This window comes from Coregonus lavaretus, assembly GCF_964263955.1.
Source record: "Coregonus lavaretus genome assembly, contig: HAP1_SCAFFOLD_3292, whole genome shotgun sequence".
NCBI classification, from domain to species: Eukaryota; Metazoa; Chordata; class Actinopteri; order Salmoniformes; family Salmonidae; genus Coregonus; species Coregonus lavaretus.
The window spans coordinates 514-18,760 of NW_028158754.1; the positions used below are offsets into that span (position 1 = coordinate 514).

General features: G+C 43.3%; 1 protein-coding gene across 1 annotated transcript; it reads left to right on the top strand.

The window, feature by feature from the left end:
• Positions 1–474: 474 nt before the first annotated feature.
• Positions 475–17,779, top strand: LOC311123641 (synaptophysin-like). Its single transcript, XM_084197881.1, has 6 exons — positions 475–524; positions 16,044–16,168; positions 16,379–16,577; positions 16,799–16,990; positions 17,106–17,438; positions 17,698–17,779. Exons 1-5 carry the CDS (start codon positions 483–485, stop codon positions 17,406–17,408), a joined length of 861 nt encoding a protein of 286 aa, XP_084054007.1. The 5' UTR covers positions 475–482; the 3' UTR covers positions 17,409–17,438; positions 17,698–17,779.
• The last annotated feature ends 468 nt before the right edge of the window (positions 17,780–18,247 follow it).

Consider the following 18,247-nt stretch of genomic DNA (forward strand, 5'->3'; position numbering starts at 1 on the left):
TGATGGAGCGGAAATCACAGAAGATAGATGTGGTGGTTGCAGCAGCAGCAGAGAAATATTTGGTTGTGAGAGATTTTAGTGCAGAAGATCTATAGGAAGTTTGAGAGAAGGGGTTCACCCCTCACAGGCCGACTGCCTGGTGTAGGATTGTTTAGGGCCAAAGTAATGGGATGGGGTGGTGGGTTTTGGGGGATAGTGTGTATGTGAGGGGTTAGATGGTGGTGCAATTTCAGTTTTTCCCATTCCCCTTTTATTTGGGGTGACCAAAATGTGCAATTTTCAGACAACTCCAGCAAGTCTGTGCGTAAAACTCCAAGAAGAGGAGGTTTGTACAAGTTGGTACTGCATTTAGGACACGACTTATCGGAACATATTTTTACGTTGTCCTGTGAATTCAGATGCCTCATGTATCTATCTACCTATTTAAAAATCCTCCCTGACTATTTGGAAACAACTAAGCCACTTGTTCTTGAACCATCGACATGTTCACGCGCGGATCTAAAAAGCGACGGTCGAATCGCTCGGTAAGTACTGTAGAATGGCCAGAACTACAGTATGTTATGACATTGTTTTATAGTTTTTGTGGAGTCCAGGGTGTCTTGTTATTTGGAACGTACTTGCATCGTTTAGAATACATTTATTCACAATTAATAGCTTTCATGAAGTTTATCGAGTTAAGTTACAAGTACATTAATAGCCTATTTTGTTCTGCCAACATTGATTAGGCTGTTTTTTAAACTGTTTGTTATCGGCTTGATTATAGGCCTGTCTTTGCGCTATGCGTTTTTAAATGTTATACTTTGACAAGTTGCTTTGCTTCCCTTGATTTAGTTGACAAAAATGTGTTCTTTGTTTTATGACTCGCATTGAATCGTGGTTGCGTGGGAGGGGCGTAAAGTCACGAAGCCATTGGCATTTACCTGCACAGGTTAGGGTTAGGCAATTTACAAGTATAGCCCACCCCTCGCCGACCCCAGGCCACACACGTAGGGAGCTCTGTGACACTCACATATATATATATATATATATATATATATATACTACCAGTCAAGTTTGGACACACCTACTACTATTTTTTACATTGTAGAATACTTGAAGACATCAAAACTAAGAAATAACACATGGAATGCATCATGTAGTAACCAAAAAAGTGTTAAACAAATCGAAATATATATTTTATATTCTTCAAATAGCCACTGTTTGCCTTGATGACAGCTTTGCACACTCTTGGCATTCTCTCAACCAGCTTCATGAGCTAGTCACCTGGAATGTATTTCAATTAACAGGTGTGCCTTTCTAAAAGTTAATTTGTGGAATTTCTTTCCTTCTTAATGCGTTTGAGCCAATCAGTTGTGTTGTGACAAGGTAGGAGAGGTATACAGAAGATAGCCCTATTTGGTAAAAGACCAAGTCCATATTATGGCAAGAACAACTCAAATAAGCAAAGAGAAACGACAGTCCATGATTACTTTAAGACATGAAGGTCAGTCAATACGGAACATTTCAAGAACTTTTAAAGTTTATTCAAGTGCAGTCGCACAAACCATCAAGCGCTATGATGAAACTGGCTCTCATGAGGACTGCCACAGGAATGGAAGATCCAGAGTTACCTCTGCTGCAGAGGATAAGTTCATTAGCGTTACCAGTCTCAGAAATTGCAGCCCAAATAAATACTTCACAGTTCAAGTCACAGACACATCTCAACATCAACTGTTCAGAGGGGACTGTGTGAATCAGGCCTTCATGGTCGAATTGCTGCAAAGAAACCACTACTAAAGGGCACAAATAAGAAGAAGAGACCTGCTTGCATCAGATGACCTGGCCTCCACAATCCCCCGACCTCAATCCAATTGAGATGGTTTGGGATGAGTGAAGGAAAAGCAGCCAACAAGTGCTCAGCATATGTGGGAACTCCTTCAAGACTGTTGGAAAAGCATTCCAGGTGAAACTGGTTGAGAGAATGCCAAGAGTGTGCAAAGCAGTCATCAAGGCAAAGGGTGGCTATTTGAAGAATCTCAAACATAAAATGCTTTTTTGGTTACTACATGATTCCATATGTGTTATTTCATAGTTTTGATGTCTTCACTATTATTCTATAATGTAGAAAATAGTAAAAATAAAGAAAAACCCTGGAATGAGTATAGGTGTGCTCAAACTTTGGACTGGTACTGTGTATATATATATATATATATATATATATATATATATATATATTTAACATTTACGCACACTTATTGCGCCAAGGCAATGTAATCTTTATTTATTTAACAACATTGACACTCCAAAGCATTTCAGTTTGCACTTGTGGCTAGTGCCAGGGAGGACATTTTTGTTAGTAAGGGAGTTGAACCATGCAGTCAAGGAGGACTAGTGTAGGTGTTGATATACGAAACATCTGGCTCCTATCACACTTGGAGTATTTCCAATGCCCTTAAAAGTGAATCCCACTGTAATTATACTGGGCTGTTGGCTTGTGAAACTCACCACACACAACTGATCCACACTATGGTCTGCATTCATGACTGCTCTGTAACTACAGTATCTATTCTATAAGAACTTCTGTAGGAACTGAAGTGTTATTTGGCCATTATATCAGACCTTCTTATATGTACATTTTAAAGCCAGTTAATATTGCAATATTAAGGCACATGCAGGGAAGCATGTGTCTCCTTTCCTCTGGAGGAGCTTAAAAAATTTGAATAAAGCTTTTAGTCAGCATCATTTTAATAGCCTGATGCAATCCTCCTATTGGAAGTTAAAAATGCAGATCGTTGAGACATGCAAAAGCTGCAGCATTATGCCTCTTCAGTGATGGCATGAGTTGCTTGAAAGGGTGATTTTTGAGGTCAAGACACAACACAGTAAGCCAAGTGAGTTTGGTTGGTGTCAGCCTCTCTTAGTCAAAGAGAGGATCAACTTTCAGGAAGCAATAAAAGCATTATTACCTGAACATTTATCCCTGTAGTTCTCTTATGAAAATCCCTATTGACAACATCATGAAATACTATACCTGCTGTATAGTACAGTAGAGGCAATTGAGTGCATCGCAAAGGCAAACAAAAGGCTGTATGCAGTTGACATACAGTATAGGCTTGGGCACTATCCAGATTGTCATACCGACCTTGTCCCATCCCTGGGATATTCGGTAATACCAGCACTGAACACAAGGGGTGTTATTTTCAAACCCCACTGAGCCTCTGTAATCCGAAGGTTAGCAATGCTAACAAGTACAGTGGGGAAAAAAAGCATTTAGTCAGCCACCAATTGTGCAAGTTCTCCCACTTAAAAAGATGAGAGAGGCCTGTAATTTTCATCATAGGTACACGTCAACTATGACAGACAAATTGAGAAAAAAAAATCCAGAAAATCACATTGTAGGATTTTTTATGAATTTATTTGCAAATGATGGTGGAAAATAAGTATTTGGTCACCTACAAACAAGCAAGATTTCTGGCTCTCACAGACCTGTAACTTCTTCTTTAAGAGGCTCCTCTGTCCTCCACTCATTACCTGTATTAATGGCACATGTTTGAACTTGTTATCAGTATAAAAGACACCTGTCCACAACCTCAAACAGTCACACTCCAAACTCCACTATGGCCAAGACCAAAGAGCTGTCAAAGGACACCAGAAACAAAATTGTAGACCTGCACCAGGCTGGGAAGACTGAATCTGCAATAGGTAAGCAGCTTGGTTTGAAGAAATCAACTGTGGGAGCAATTATTAGGAAATGGAAGACATACAAGACCACTGATAATCTCCCTCGATCTGGGGCTCCACGCAAGATCTCACCCCGTGGGGTCAAAATTATCACAAGAACGGTGAGCAAAAATCCCAGAATCACACGGGGGGACCTAGTGAATGACCTGCAGAGAGCTGGGACCAAAGTAACAAAGCCTACCATCAGTAACACACTACGCCGCCAGGGACTCAAATCCTGCAGTGCCAGACGTGTCCCCCTGCTTAAGCCAGTACATGTCCAGGCCCGTCTGAAGTTTGCTAGAGTGCATTTGGATGATCCAGAAGAGGATTGGGAGAATGTCATATGGTCAGATGAAACCAAAATATAAATTTTTGGTAAAAACTCAACTCGTCGTGTTTGGAGGACAAAGAATGCTGAGTTGCATCCAAAGAACACCATACCTACTGTGAAGCATGGGGGTGGAAACATCATGCTTTGGGGCTGTTTTTCTGCAAAGGGACCAGGACGACTGATCCGTGTAAAGGAAAGAATGAATGGGGCCATGTATCGTGAGATTTTGAGTGAAAACCTCCTTCCATCAGCAAGGGCATTGAAGATGAAACGTGGCTGGGTCTTTCAGCATAACAATGATCCCAAACACACCGCCCGGGCAACGAAGGAGTGGCTTCGTAAGAAGCATTTCAAGGTCCTGGAGTGGCCTAGCCAGTCTCCAGATCTCAACCCCATAGAAAATCTTTGGAGGGAGTTGAAAGTCTGTGTTGCCCAGCAACAGCCCCAAAACATCACTGCTCTAGAGGAGATCTGCATGGAGGAATGGGCCAAAATACCAGCAACAGTGTGTGAAAACCTTGTGAAGACTTACAGAAAACGTTTGACCTGTGTCATTGCCAACAAAGGGTATATAACAAAGTATTGAGAAACTTTTGTTAATGACCAAATACTTATTTTCCACCATAATTTGCAAATAAATTCATTAAAAATCCCACAATGTGATTTTCTGGATTTTTTTTCCTCATTTTGTCTGTCATAGTTGACGTGTACCTATGGCCTCTCTCATATTTTTAAGTGGGAGAACTTGCACAATTGGTGGATGACTAAATACTTTTTTTCCCCACTGTACATGTACAATCTCATAGCGAATGCTAGCTAAATGCTAACGAGTGCATTGTAAACATTTGATACAGTCTCCAACGTAAAATATTTGCACGACAGACATTAGGCTTACTGGGGTATTTGGCAAAAGCCACGGGATGTTGTTTAAATACAGTCAACTATTTCTTTACATTTTTTCAATAACATAAAAATGTATGAGATGGATTGCCTGTCTTTGCAATTTGTGCGCTCGTTAGCTAGCAGCCTCTATTGAAATTCTCTATTAGTTTGTGCAATTTTTTTGCGTTCTGGTAATAGACAACCAATGGGCTTTTTTAGCGCCTCCTTGTGTACGAAGACCGTAATACTGTAAATCCCAGGATGAGAGAAGGATGGTATGACGATATGAAAATCTGGATACTGCCCAACCCTAACAGACATCCCAGCTCATAAAGTTATACAAGTAACTCAAATGCTACTCAGTTTGCAGCACACACAAAACAAATATTAGACAGCAAGGATATTGATCCAGGAGGGGATTATTTAACATTTAAAAAATTTTTTGGGGGGGGGGGGGTAGGGGGAGGGTAGAAGGATTACTTTTATCCTATCCCAGGTATTCCTTAAAGAGGTGGGGTTTGAAGTGTCTCCGGAAGGTGGTGAGTGACTCCGCTGTCCTGGCGTCGTGAGGGAGCTTGTTCCACCATTGGGGTGCCAGAGCAGCGAACAGTTTTGACTGGGCTGAGCGGGAACTGTGCTTCCGCAGAGGTAGGGGGGCCAGCAGGCCAGAGGTGGATGAACGCAATGCCCTTGTTTGGGTGTAGGGACTGATCAGAGCCTGAAGGTACAGAGGTGCCGTTCCCCTCACAGCTCCGTAGGCAAGCACCATGGTCTTGTAGCAGATGCGGGCTTCAACTGGAAGCCAGTGGAGTGTGTGGAGGAGCGGGGTGACATTAGAGAACTTGGGAAGGTTGAACACCAGATGGGCTGCAGCATTCTGGATGAGTTGTAGGGGTTTAATGGCACAGGCAGGGAGCCCAGCCAACAGCGAGTTGCAGTAATCCAGACGGGAGATGACAAGTGCCTGGATTAGGACCTGTGCCACTTCCTGTGTAAGGTAGGGTCGTACTCTGCGAATGTTGTAGTGCATGAACCTACAGGATCGGGTCACGACTTTGATGTTAGCGGAGAACGACAGGGTGTTGTCCATGGTCATGCCAAGGTTCTTTGCACTCTGGGAGGAGGACACAACGGAGTTGTCAACCGTGATGGCGAAATCATGGAGCGGGCAGTCCTTCCCCGGGAGGAAGAGCAGCTCCATCTTGCCGAGGTTCAGCTTGAGGTGGTGATCCGTCATCCACACTGATATGTCTGCCAGACATGCAGAGATGCGATTCGCCACCTGGTTATCAAAAGGGGGAAAGGAGAAGATTAATTGTGTGTCGTCTGCGTAGCAATGATAGGAGAGACCATGTGAGGATATGACAGAGCCAAGTGACTTGGAGTATAGAGAGAATAGGAGAGGGCCTAGAACTGAGCCCTGGGGGACACCAGTGGTGAGAGCATGTGGTGCGGAGACAGATTCTCGCCACGCCACCTGGTAGGAGCGACCTGTGAGGTAGGACGCAATCCAAGAGTGAGCCGCGCCGGAGATGCCCAACTCGGAGAGGGTGGAGAGGAGGATCTGATGGTTCACAGTATCAAAGGCAGCAGATAGGTCTAGAAGGATGAGAGCAGAGGAGAGAGAGTTAGCTTTAGCAGTGCGGAGAGCCTCCGTGACACAGAGAAGAGCAGTCTCAGTTGAATGACCAGTCTTGAAACCTGACTGGTTTGGATCAAGAAGGTCATTCTGAGAGAGATAGCAAGAGAGTTGGCTAAAGACGGCACGCTCAAGAGTTTTGGAGAGAAAAGAAAGAAGGGATACTGGTCTGTAGTTGTTGACATCGGAGGGATCGGGTGTAGGTTTTTTGAGAAGGGGTGCAACTCTCGCTCTCTTGAAGACGGAAGGGACATAGCCAGTGGTCAAGGATGAGTTGATGAGCGAGGTGAGGTAAGGGAGAAGGTCTCCGGAAATGGTCTGGAGAAGAGAGGAGGGGATAGGGTCAAGCGGGCAGGTTGTTGGGCGGCCAGCCATCACAAGTCGCAAGATTTCATCTGGAGAGAGAGGGGAGAAAGAAGTCAAAGCATAGGGTAGGGCAGTGTGAGCAAGATAATCTTGATTTTGCAAGAAGATAACCACTTAGCTAGATATCTAGCTACTAAATTAGCAAACCAAATGAACAACTGCAGAGCATTTAGCACATTTTAGACAGTTAATTTAATACACTGAACAAAAATATGAACGCAACATGTAAAGTGTTGGTCCCAGGTTTCATGAGCTGAAATAAAAGATCCCAGAAATGTTCCATATGCACAAAAAGCTTATTTCTCTCAATTTTTGTGCACAAATTTGTTTACATCCCTGTTAGTGAGCATTTATCATTTGCCAAGATAATCCATCCACCTGTGGCATATCAAGAAGCTGATTTAACAGCATGATCATTACACAGGTGAACCTTGTGCTGGGGACAATAAAAGGCCACTCTAAAATGTGCCGTTTTGTCACACAACAAAAGGCCACAGATGTCTCAAGTTTTGATGGAGCGTGTAATTGGCATGCTGACTGCAGGAATGTCCACCAGAGCTGTTGCTACCATAAGCCGCCTCCAATGTCTTTATAGAAAATTTGGCAGTACGTCCAACCCGCCTCACAACCGCAGACCACGTGTATGGCGTTGTGTGGGCGAACGGTTTGCTGATTTCAACATTGTGAACAGAGTGCCACATGGTGGCGGTGGGGTTATGGTATGGTACCGACAACAAACACAATTGTATGTGATCAATGGCAATTTGAATGCACAAATATAGGCCCTTTTCTTTTTTTAAAGGTATCTGTGACTAGCAAATGCATATCTTTATTCCCAGTCATGTGAAATCCATAGATTAGGGCCTAATTTATTTATTTCAATTGACTGATTTCTTCTTATGAATTATAACTCAGTAAAATCTATTAAATTGTTGCATGTTGCGTTTATATTTTTGTTCAGTATGGTTATAAGATATCAAGCTGGCAAATATTTAGTTGTGAATTCCATACTGTAACTAGATCACCTGGCGCGTGCTGCACAGCAGTCAGTGACTCACAAAGTTCCGGTCTCTTGTCCTACCTCTGCAGTCCCCACCCATCACATCCCCTACTTCAGAAAGCAAAGTAGGCTAACCCACTGCAGGGCCAGAAACTTGATGTATATTATCTCTTGCTGAGAGATGTGAAGGAAACGCATGAAACCCACATTACCTTGACTTATGTTACACTGTCTGAGAGTTTCTTCTTGACATTATCTCCTTCCCATGTTCTCTTGCACATGATGAATTTCGCCTCGCTGCTCTTGTCTTCATTTAAGGAAAAATAATCTAAAGGAACAAAAGTTGTATGATGGATCTGAAGTTTTCCATTACAAAATGTATTCGTCATGGTAATGATATGGAGCTAACATCCCCTCTCTCTCTGTGAACACGATACAGTGTTAATTAGAACCAGCTTGATGCATTTCTTTCTGGATCAGTTTACAGATGGGACTGTTTTAATGCCAGCTTTTTCTCCATGAGCAGAATGGATCAGCTTTATGATGGGGATGGAGTTTGACCTTGTGTTTCACATTTATTCAGTATTATAAAGGCATTCAGATGCAGTACATGAATGTAATGCCTACATAACGATAATCTGAACATATGAGTCCTGGCATTGATCAACTCCCATAAATGTTTGAATTGATTGTAAAGTCGGAGAGCAGTGTGCTATTATCGTCAATATGTTTGATTCCACTGCTGAGTATGCTGATTTAACCACGTGTACTGAACCGAACAGTACTGTACTGGCCTAACAATTGTTAGTTAATATTTTATGCATCTTTATTGCAAATACTAATGCTCCTTCTCCGCAAGCTTTTTTTGTAGTACTTCTGTTATTTGCTCAACCCACAATCCCAAATGCGCTGCATGATTTGCAGGCCCTCTCTCTCTTTCCCGCTCTCTTCTCTCCCCAGTATTCTAATCCTGCATTTGTCAATACAACATGATTGCGCTACTCCTCCCATCTTTCTCTGTGGCTTCACTAAATGTTTGTTTTAGCACACGTGTTACCATGGATCGCATTCTCCAGAGACAAAAGAGTCTGCTTTCTGACTGTGAAAGATTGTGTGTAGTTATGTGTGCGCACGTGTGTTCAGGACACGGTATGACGTCCAAAACAGATATTTTCATGTTTGTATTCTTATTTAATGGATGTCAACTTGCAGGGGAACGTTTGAAGAATACTTACTTTCTCAGTACTCAGTACCGTTGGGTTTATGTGATTAGAGTTGGGGATTTCACCCTCATTACCCCCTCCCCCCCCCCCCCCCCCTTTTATTTTATCCCATACTGTATCTCTCAACATCGGTAACCCAATGTAAGAAAAGAGCCCATTATTGAGAGGGTTGGTTTAGAAAGTCGGAGAGGAGAGGCAGGATGACAGCGTCAGAGCAAAGGAAAGTGGAGACAGTGACTACATGGAGAGGGAAAGCAACAGGTGCAGCACACTTCCTGTGTGTTTCCTTCCTCTCATCTTTAAAAAGAGATGCCACAGTAGAGCAGTAGTCACACACTCTCTCTCTCTCAAAGACTACTTAACTGAATAGAGATATACACACACACCAATACTAATGCACAAATAAATATAAATATTTTGCTTTTTCGTGTAGGCCATCTTTGTATTGTTTGTTGAATGTACTTTGAGATCTGAGTTTGCCAAATGACTTGTAATAGTTTGGATTGTGTGTGGCTGGATTCCCACTCCCAGTAGGAGCTGTAGTTCTGTAGTACAGGGGTTGGACCCAGGAATTGGGCTGTTTCTTCTGGACTTGACAAGAGCTTAGCCCGTTCCCCTTCCCTACCTCTAACCCCCTGCCACACAACAGTGAGCACTCCGCACCTAATCCGCTCGCCCACCCACTCCACACACATAAAAAATAAATAAATAATAATAATAATAATAATAATAAAGCTGGGTAATGGACAAGCCGGCTGTAAAAGCATACACACAGAATCAGGGGTTGGAAACAATTATTTTCCAATCATTTATTTCTGAACAGAACCATTATTTTTTTGTTCTGTTCCACTGTTCCAGACAGAAAAATAAATAAAGTTCTGAACCGGTTCGAACCCCAAAAAAGTAACGGTTTAGATTTGTTCGTTTTTAAGCCACTGAAATCGACAATTAGCTCGACGTTAAATTATTTCACGAATCAGTACGGATAGAGCTGTATAGAGCTGTGGTTAACCACTGTGTCAACCATAACAACATCCTGCCCCAGGTTATGCTTGTGAAAGAGGGTTTCCTGGAGTGGACATTGTGTGACAGCTGGACGTTGGAAAAGAAGGGTGGTGCAGAACTAAAATAAGTTAGGAATTTGCCATAAGGGGGTAACTGAATATGCCATGGAAGTATGTTTGTGCATTTGTGTATGTGTATAAAAGGGAGCTCTAAGCCAAAGAGAGACAGCCGTTTCATGGAACTGCTCGGCTTTCGTTATTAGATAATAAAAGTCTAATTCTTGGATTCACAGGCTCCAGTTTCTTGTGAGATATGTTTGAGTTGACTACTTTCGAGTCATATATATTTCTACGACATTAGCAAATATTGTCTCACTCTGCACTTTTCGGTAAGGGCTTGTAAGTAAGCATTTCACAGTAAGGTCTACACCTGTTATATTCGGCGCATGTGAGAAATATAATTTGATTTGAGTATTCTATAAGTGGTTACAGGTATTGCTTATCAAAGCTGCTGATTGTAGGAGTGTACAGTGGGGGGGAAAAGTATTTAGTCAGCCACCAATTGTGCAAGTTCTCCCACTTAAAAAGATGAGAGAGGCCTGTAATTTTCATCATAGGTACACGTCAACTATGACAGACAAATTGAGAATTTTTTTTCCAGAAAATCACATTGTAGGATTTTTAATGAATTTATTTGCAAATTATGGTGGAAAATAAGTATTTGGTCACCTACAAACAAGCAAGATTTCTGGCTCTCACAGACCTGTAACTTCTTCTTTAAGAGGCTCCTCTGTCCTCCACTCGTTACCTGTATTAATGGCACCTGTTTGAACTTGTTATCAGTATAAAAGACACCTGTCCACAACCTCAAACAGTCACACTCCAAACTCCACTATGGCCAAGACCAAAGAGCTGTCAAAGGACACCAGAAACAAAATTGTAGACCTGCACCAGTCTGGGAAGACTGAATCTGCAATAGGTAAGCAGCTTGGTTTGAAGAAATCAACTGTGGGAGCAATTATTAGGAAATGGAAGACATACAAGACCAATGATAATCTCCCTCGATCTCAAACCGTGGGGTCAAAATGATCACAAGAACGGTGAGCAAAAATCCCAGAACCACACGGGGGGACCTAGTGAATGACCTGCAGAGAGCTGGGACCAAAGTAACAAAGCCTACCATCAGTAACACACTACGCCGCCAGGGACTCAAATCCTGCAGTGCGAGACGTGTCCCCCTGCTTAAGCCAGAACATGTCCAGGCCCATCTGAAGTTTGTTAGAGTGCATTTGGATGATCCAGAAGAGGATTGGGAGAATGTCATATGGTCAGATGAAACCAAAATATAACTTTTTGGTAAAAACTCAACTCGTCGTGTTTGGAGGACAAAGAATGCTGAGTTGCATCCAAAGAACACCATACCTACTGTGAAGCATGGGGGTGGAAACATCATGCTTTGGGGTTTTTCTGCAAAGGGACCAGTACGACTGATCCGTGTAAAGGAAAAAATGAATGGGGCCATGTATCGTGAGATTGTGAGTGAAAACCTCCTTCCATCAGCAAGGGCATTGAAGATGAAACGTGGCTGGGTCTGTCAGCATGACAATGATCCCAAACACACCGCCCGGGCAATGAAGGAGTGGCTTCGTAAGAAGCATTTCAAGGTCCTGGAGTGGCCTAGCCAGTCTCCAGATCTCAACCCCATAGAAAATCTTTGGAGGGAGTTGAAAGTCTGTGTTGCCCAGCGACAGCCCCAAAACATCACTGCTCTAGAGGAGATCTGCATGGAGGAATGGGCCAAAATACCAGCAACAGTGTGTGAAAACCTTGTGAAGACTTACAGAAAATGTTTGACCTGTGTCATTGCCAACAAAGGGTATATAACAAAGTATTGAGAAACTTTTGTTATTGACCAAATACTTATTTTCCACCATAATTTGCAAATAAATTTGTAAAAAATGTTTTCCTCATTTTGTCTGTCATAGTTGACGTGTACCTATGATGAAAATTACAGGCCTCTCTCATCTTTTTAAGTGGGAGAACTTGCACAATTGGTGGCTGACTAAATACTTTTTCCCCCCACTGTATATGGTAAGGAGTTTATATGTTAAACCTTTGCAGACTTATTGCTAGGGCTCTCTGCCCACTCTCTTGCCCCTAGCTTAGCGGAGGTGTGATTGGTTGAAGCTGTTAGTTCCATCACTCTTTGGGTTCCTGCCAAACTCGGCGGCATAAAGAAGCTTGAGAGCATACATACAGTACTTACATGTTGATGGCTAGACTTTTGGTTCTACAACGTCCATTTATGCTCCTGTATCAATCAATGTATTAACTTCAGTTATCCATTTACCCAAGTTTATTTAGGAATACCTGTGGTTTCAGTCTTGTCTGACTCAGCTATCAAATCTGATAAGCAGATATTTTTTTTAAATGCCGCTGATTCTAACTCGGAGTGTGTGTACTCGTGTGTTTTTAAAATATATTTTCCTTTATTATTTTCCCCTAACCCTACCACCTCTCCCCTAATTGGAGTAAACTAATGGACAACAACACTTAGGCTTCTACTTCCAGCTTATACATACTACACTGCTCAAAAAAATAAAGGAAACACTTAAACAACACAATGTAACTCCAAGTCAATCACACTTCTGTGAAATCAAACTGTCCACTTAGGAAGCAACACTGATTGACAATAAATTTCACATGCTGTTGTGCAAATGGAATAGACAACAGGTGGAAATTATAGGCAATTAGCAAGACACCCCCCAATAAAGGACTGGTTTTGCAGGTGGTGACCACAGACCACTTCTCAGTTCCTATGCTTCCTGGCTGATGTTTTGGTCACTTTTGAATGCTGGCGGTGCTTTCACTCTAGTGGTAGCATGAGACGGAGTCTACAACCCACACAAGTGGCTCAGGTAGTGCAGCTCATCCAGGATGGCACATCAATGCGAGCTGTGGCAAGAAGGTTTGCTGTGTCTGTCAGCGTAGTGTCCAGAGCATGGAGGCACTACCAGGAGACAGGCCAGTACATCAGGAGACGTGGAGGAGGCTGTAGGAGGGCAACAACCCAGCAGCAGGACAGCTACCTCCGCCTTTGTGCAAGGAGGAGCAGGAGGAGCACTGCCAGAGCCCTGCAAAATGACCTCCAGCAGGCCACAAATGTGCATGTGTCTGCTCAAACGGTCAGAAACAGACTCCTTGAGGGTGGTATGAGGGCCCGACGTCCACAGGTGGGGGTTGTGCTTACAGCCCAACACCGTGCAGGACGTTTGGCATTTGCCAGAGAACACCAAGATTGGCAAATTCGCCACTGGCGCCCTGTGCTCTTCACAGATGAAAGCAGGTTCACACTGAGCACATGTGACAGACGTGACAGAGTCTGGAGACGCCGTGGAGAACGTTCTGCTGCCTGCAACATCCTCCAGCATGACCGGTTTGGCGGTGGGTCAGTCATGGTGTGGGGTGGCATTTCATTGGGGGGCCGCACAGCCCTCCATGTGCTCGCCAGAGGTAGCCTGACTGCCATTAGGTACCGAGATGAGATCCTCAGACCCCTTGTGAGACCATATGCTGGTGCGGTTGGCCCTGGGTTCCTCCTAATGCAAGACAATGCTAGACCTCATGTGGCTGGAGTGTGTCAGCAGTTCCTGCAAGAGGAAGGCATTGATGCTATGGACCGCCCGTTCCCCAGACTTGAATCCAATTGAGCACATCTGGGACATCATGTCTCGCTCCATCCACCAACGCCACGTTGCACCACAGACTGTCCAGGAGTTGGCGGATGCTTTAGTCCAGGTCTGGGAGGAGATCCCTCAGGAGACCATCCGCCACCTCATCAGGAGCATGCCCAGGCATTGTAGGGAGGTCATACAGGCACGTGGAGGCCACACACACTACTGAGCCTCATTTTGACTTGTTTTAAGGACATTACATCAAAGTTGGATCAGCCTGTAGTGTGGTTTTCCACTTTAATTTTGAGGGTGATTCCAAATCCAGACCTCCATGGGTTGATACATTTGATTTCCATTGATAATTTTTGTGTGATTTTGTTGTCAGCACATTCAACTATGTAAAGAAAAAAGTATTTAATAAGATTATTTCATTCATTCAGATCTAGGATGTGTTATTTTAGTGTTCCCTTTATTTTTTTGAGCAGTGTATATACATTTTACGGACACAGTATATTTTACAATAGTTATCTTTTGTTTGTTTTTAGTCCCATCCTTCAGCTACCCTCAACCCCTCCCATCTATCTCTGAAGACCATTCCGTTGTATAATATGTTGTATAATAATTTAAATAAAAAAACTCAAAGTTTTGAATCCAGCGTCATTTTGTTTATCATCAAATAAACCATGTGCCATGGAATCAGTACATCAAAAATCTCTTCCCAACTATTTAGCAATCTAAATGGCACAGCTGTACATTTTTTGGTCCTTAAATGAAACTGGTATACTTTTTTTATTTATCACCATTTTTTAAAAGCAATTTTGGTCTTTAATGCAGGGCCGACAGACAAGTTCCTTTGCTTTTATGCATGGGTGCTTGTGTTTGTGCATGTTTGAATAGTGGTAGTGAATTTATGTGAGAGCACTGCAACATTTACCATGTCAGTGGGAACCTCCCTGTGCCCCCTCCCCCCTCTATGCTCAATGTTGCCAATAGCATTACCATAGTATCTGACACTGTGTGCAGCCTGCCTCTGTCTCTCTTTCTTCAACATCTTTCCATCATTCCTTTGCCCTTTGATCATCTATGTTACTGTGTATGTGAGACTAGCTAAGTGAGAGCTAAAATCTTACAAGAGGATCATTTGGCATATGTTGTGAACTTAGCTCTCCCACATCTTTCAACATAGTTACTCTAACTAGCCTGGTGCTAGATCTGCATGTCCTTCATACAAAAAGTCCTCCTTCCATCTTTCATGCATGCCTATATCCAATCTGTTTTGTTTTTCATGATCATCCCCTCCCCTCACACTCCTCTCCAATCATTATTAAAACCTGTTAATAAGGAGAGGAAGTGGAGGAGGTGTGACTGTGTTAGTGCTGTAGATATAAATGAGAGAGAATAATTTCTGTGTACCATGTGTACAGTTTTTCATCAATAGAGGAGTGTGGATGAATCTGTGTATATTTGAAGGCTTGGTGAAGCCATGTTGAAATATATTATGACTATTTAGAGCAATGTATTCCAGAGTATGAGAGCAGATTGGTATACAGATAGGTGTGCGTGTATTTGTGCAGCTGCGCACACATGCGCCCATGCCTGTGTGTGTGTGTGTGTGTGTGTGTGTGTACAGTAGCCCTGTGCAGCGTCCTTTAGTGACAGATGGAGGTGGACCTCCGTCAGATTAATAGCCAGATTTTCCAACCAATCGGATCTGGCCTGCAGGGAAGGGAGGGTGTGGTAAAAATAGCTGGCTGTCTATTCTCCGATGTGTGAGAGTGTGTCTATGTGCACGCTCGTGTGTGTGTAAGAGAGCAGATAAGCGTTCACGTGCACAAGCGCTGCGTTACAGTACTGTAGTACTGTAGGACTGTAGCCTGGTACATAGAGTAGATCATCACTTATTTGGTCCAACCGGTAGTACATCCATATCAACCAAACATGTTGTTTTACATTTCTTGTATTTTCTTTATACAAAAGTGCACAACTTTAGGTGTCAGAGTAACCATGGCAACAGGTGTAGCTCTGTGACCTGGCGATATAGCTGCATTGATTTGCACTCTGGGTGCCTTTGTCAACAGCCTGCTGTGATTGGTGGAACATTGGAGTGCAGAAGACACAGCAGGTGGTGAAATTGTTCCGCCCCTTCTCTTTCACTTCCCTTTTACTTCGACGTGCTGTTTCTAACTCTTCTCATCTTCTCTTCCTCTCTCTGTATCTTTCAGATCTTTGCTATCTTTGCTTTCTCGACATGCGGCAGCTACTCTGGCATGTTCAAGATGAGTGTGGAGTGTAAAAACCGGTCAGAGAGTGACCTGAGCATTGAGGTGAAGTTTGAATATCCATTCAGGTCAGTATGCCTAATCAGTCACACATAACCCCCTGAACCCGCACAAATATGGTTTGTCTGTCATTTTTACAGTACCACTGGGCTGCAAACGTCAGGGGTGGAACATTAATCTATATTAAACTATGTTAACCCAATTTGATGTCTCTCTTCCTCTCTCTCTCTCTCTGTCTACCATCTTCTCTGTCTTTCTATGTCCCTTGTCCTTGCCAGGCTACATCAGGTGTACATCGATGCCCCAACCTGTAAGGGGGAAAGCCCTGAGCGTCTGTTCCTGATCGGAGACTACTCCTCCTCAGCTGAGTTCTTTGTCACCGTCGGTGTCTTCTCCTTCCTCTACTCCATGGCAGCCCTTTCTGTGTACGTTTTCATTCTGGAGAAATACCGTGAAGGCTGCAAGGGAGCCCAGATTGTGAGTTTGTCTTTCGCTCTTCTTGTATCTAGTAGGCATATTCCATACCATATTCCACTACCTCTGCTACTATTACTAATATCCTAGTAATGATAATGATGATAATGATAATGATAATGATGATGATGATGATGAGATTGATTACGTTTCTGATGAGGACTTTCAGATTGATGATGATGAATATGTATGTTGCTAATGCTTTATAACTTGATGCTCCTCAGGACTTCGTCGTGACGTCTGTGTTCACCTTCTTCTGGCTGGTGGCTTCTTCTGCCTGGGCTAAAGGTCTGTCGGATGTGAAGGCAGCCACTGACCCAGACAAGGTCGTCTTACTGATCGAGGCCTGTGACGAACCGGAGAACCGCTGCCGTGAAGTCCACGACCCCGTGGTCTCTGGTCTCAACACATCTGTGGTACGTTTTTCAGGAATTCATTTCTAATGGTGTGTTTAGTAAAAGGATATGACAGAAAAACCCTGTACTACAACATATTGACTTCTTCTTCTTCTTTTTCCAATTCACCCCCCAGGCTTTTGGCTTCCTGAACCTGATCCTGTGGGGAGGAAACCTGTGGTTTGTGTTCAAGGAGACCGGCTGGATGGCAGCCTTCGGAGGCACATATGCACCTTCCCAGGAGAAGGCGCCTGCTCCAGAGTCCTTTGGCCAGGAAGGCTATGGGCAAGAGGGCTACGCACAGCAGGGGGACGCCTATGCCGGCACCCAGGGAGGCTACCAGCCCGACTATGGCCAGGGCGGCTACACCGAGGGAGGCGGAGACTATCAGCAGGGGGGATACGAACAGCAGCCCACCTCCTTCGCCAATCAAATGTGAGCTGGTCCACCCTACAGCAGCTGGAAGATGGTGAGTGTCAGTGCATATGATGGAGCAACACTGAGAATACAGAGTTAAACGACTGTGAGAAATACTGTAATAATGTTACTCTTCCAAAGGGAATACAGACTGTGGCTTTATGACATCTTCATAAGCTTTATGTATACATTAGTTGTAATTTCTCTCTCTCTCTCCCTTTGTCTTTCTCTCTCTCTCTCTCTCTCTCTCTCTCTCTCTCTTTCTCTCTCTCTCTGTCTCTCTCTCTCTCTCTCTCTCTCTCTCTCTCCAGGGCCACCATGTGATTTGGGTGTGTGGTGCCTGACCACCATCCACAATTCCACACTCCTCTGTTTGTCTGTTTGTGCATCTGTGAGTTGACAAGAGGAGGGAGGGAGGGAGGGATGGAAGAAGGTGGGGTCTTGGGAGGGGAATTTAGCAACACCGTGTCCATTTGGGTTATTTTGGTGAGGGGGAAATGGGTCCTTACTGTAACATGCTGTTTCTTCTGTTGATGTGTTTAACTCTAGAAGACAACAGGGGATTGTCCGTTTGATCATATGAGGAAAAACTTGAATACAATATTTTAGAAAACTACAAAGATCTATCTTATATGGGAATAACACTTAAATGAAGGACAATAATGGTAGTAATATTTAACTTGGGAGAATGTATTTGTCTGTGCTGTGTAAATATCAACATATTAATATATAAATATATGTACACAGTTGAATAATTGTGTGCTCCATATTAGTTGTTATACAACAGATGTAGAGCACAGAGTTATTCAATTGTATTTACTTCAGTTCTGTTTAGGTCACAGTTCAACCCTCGTCGTTCTC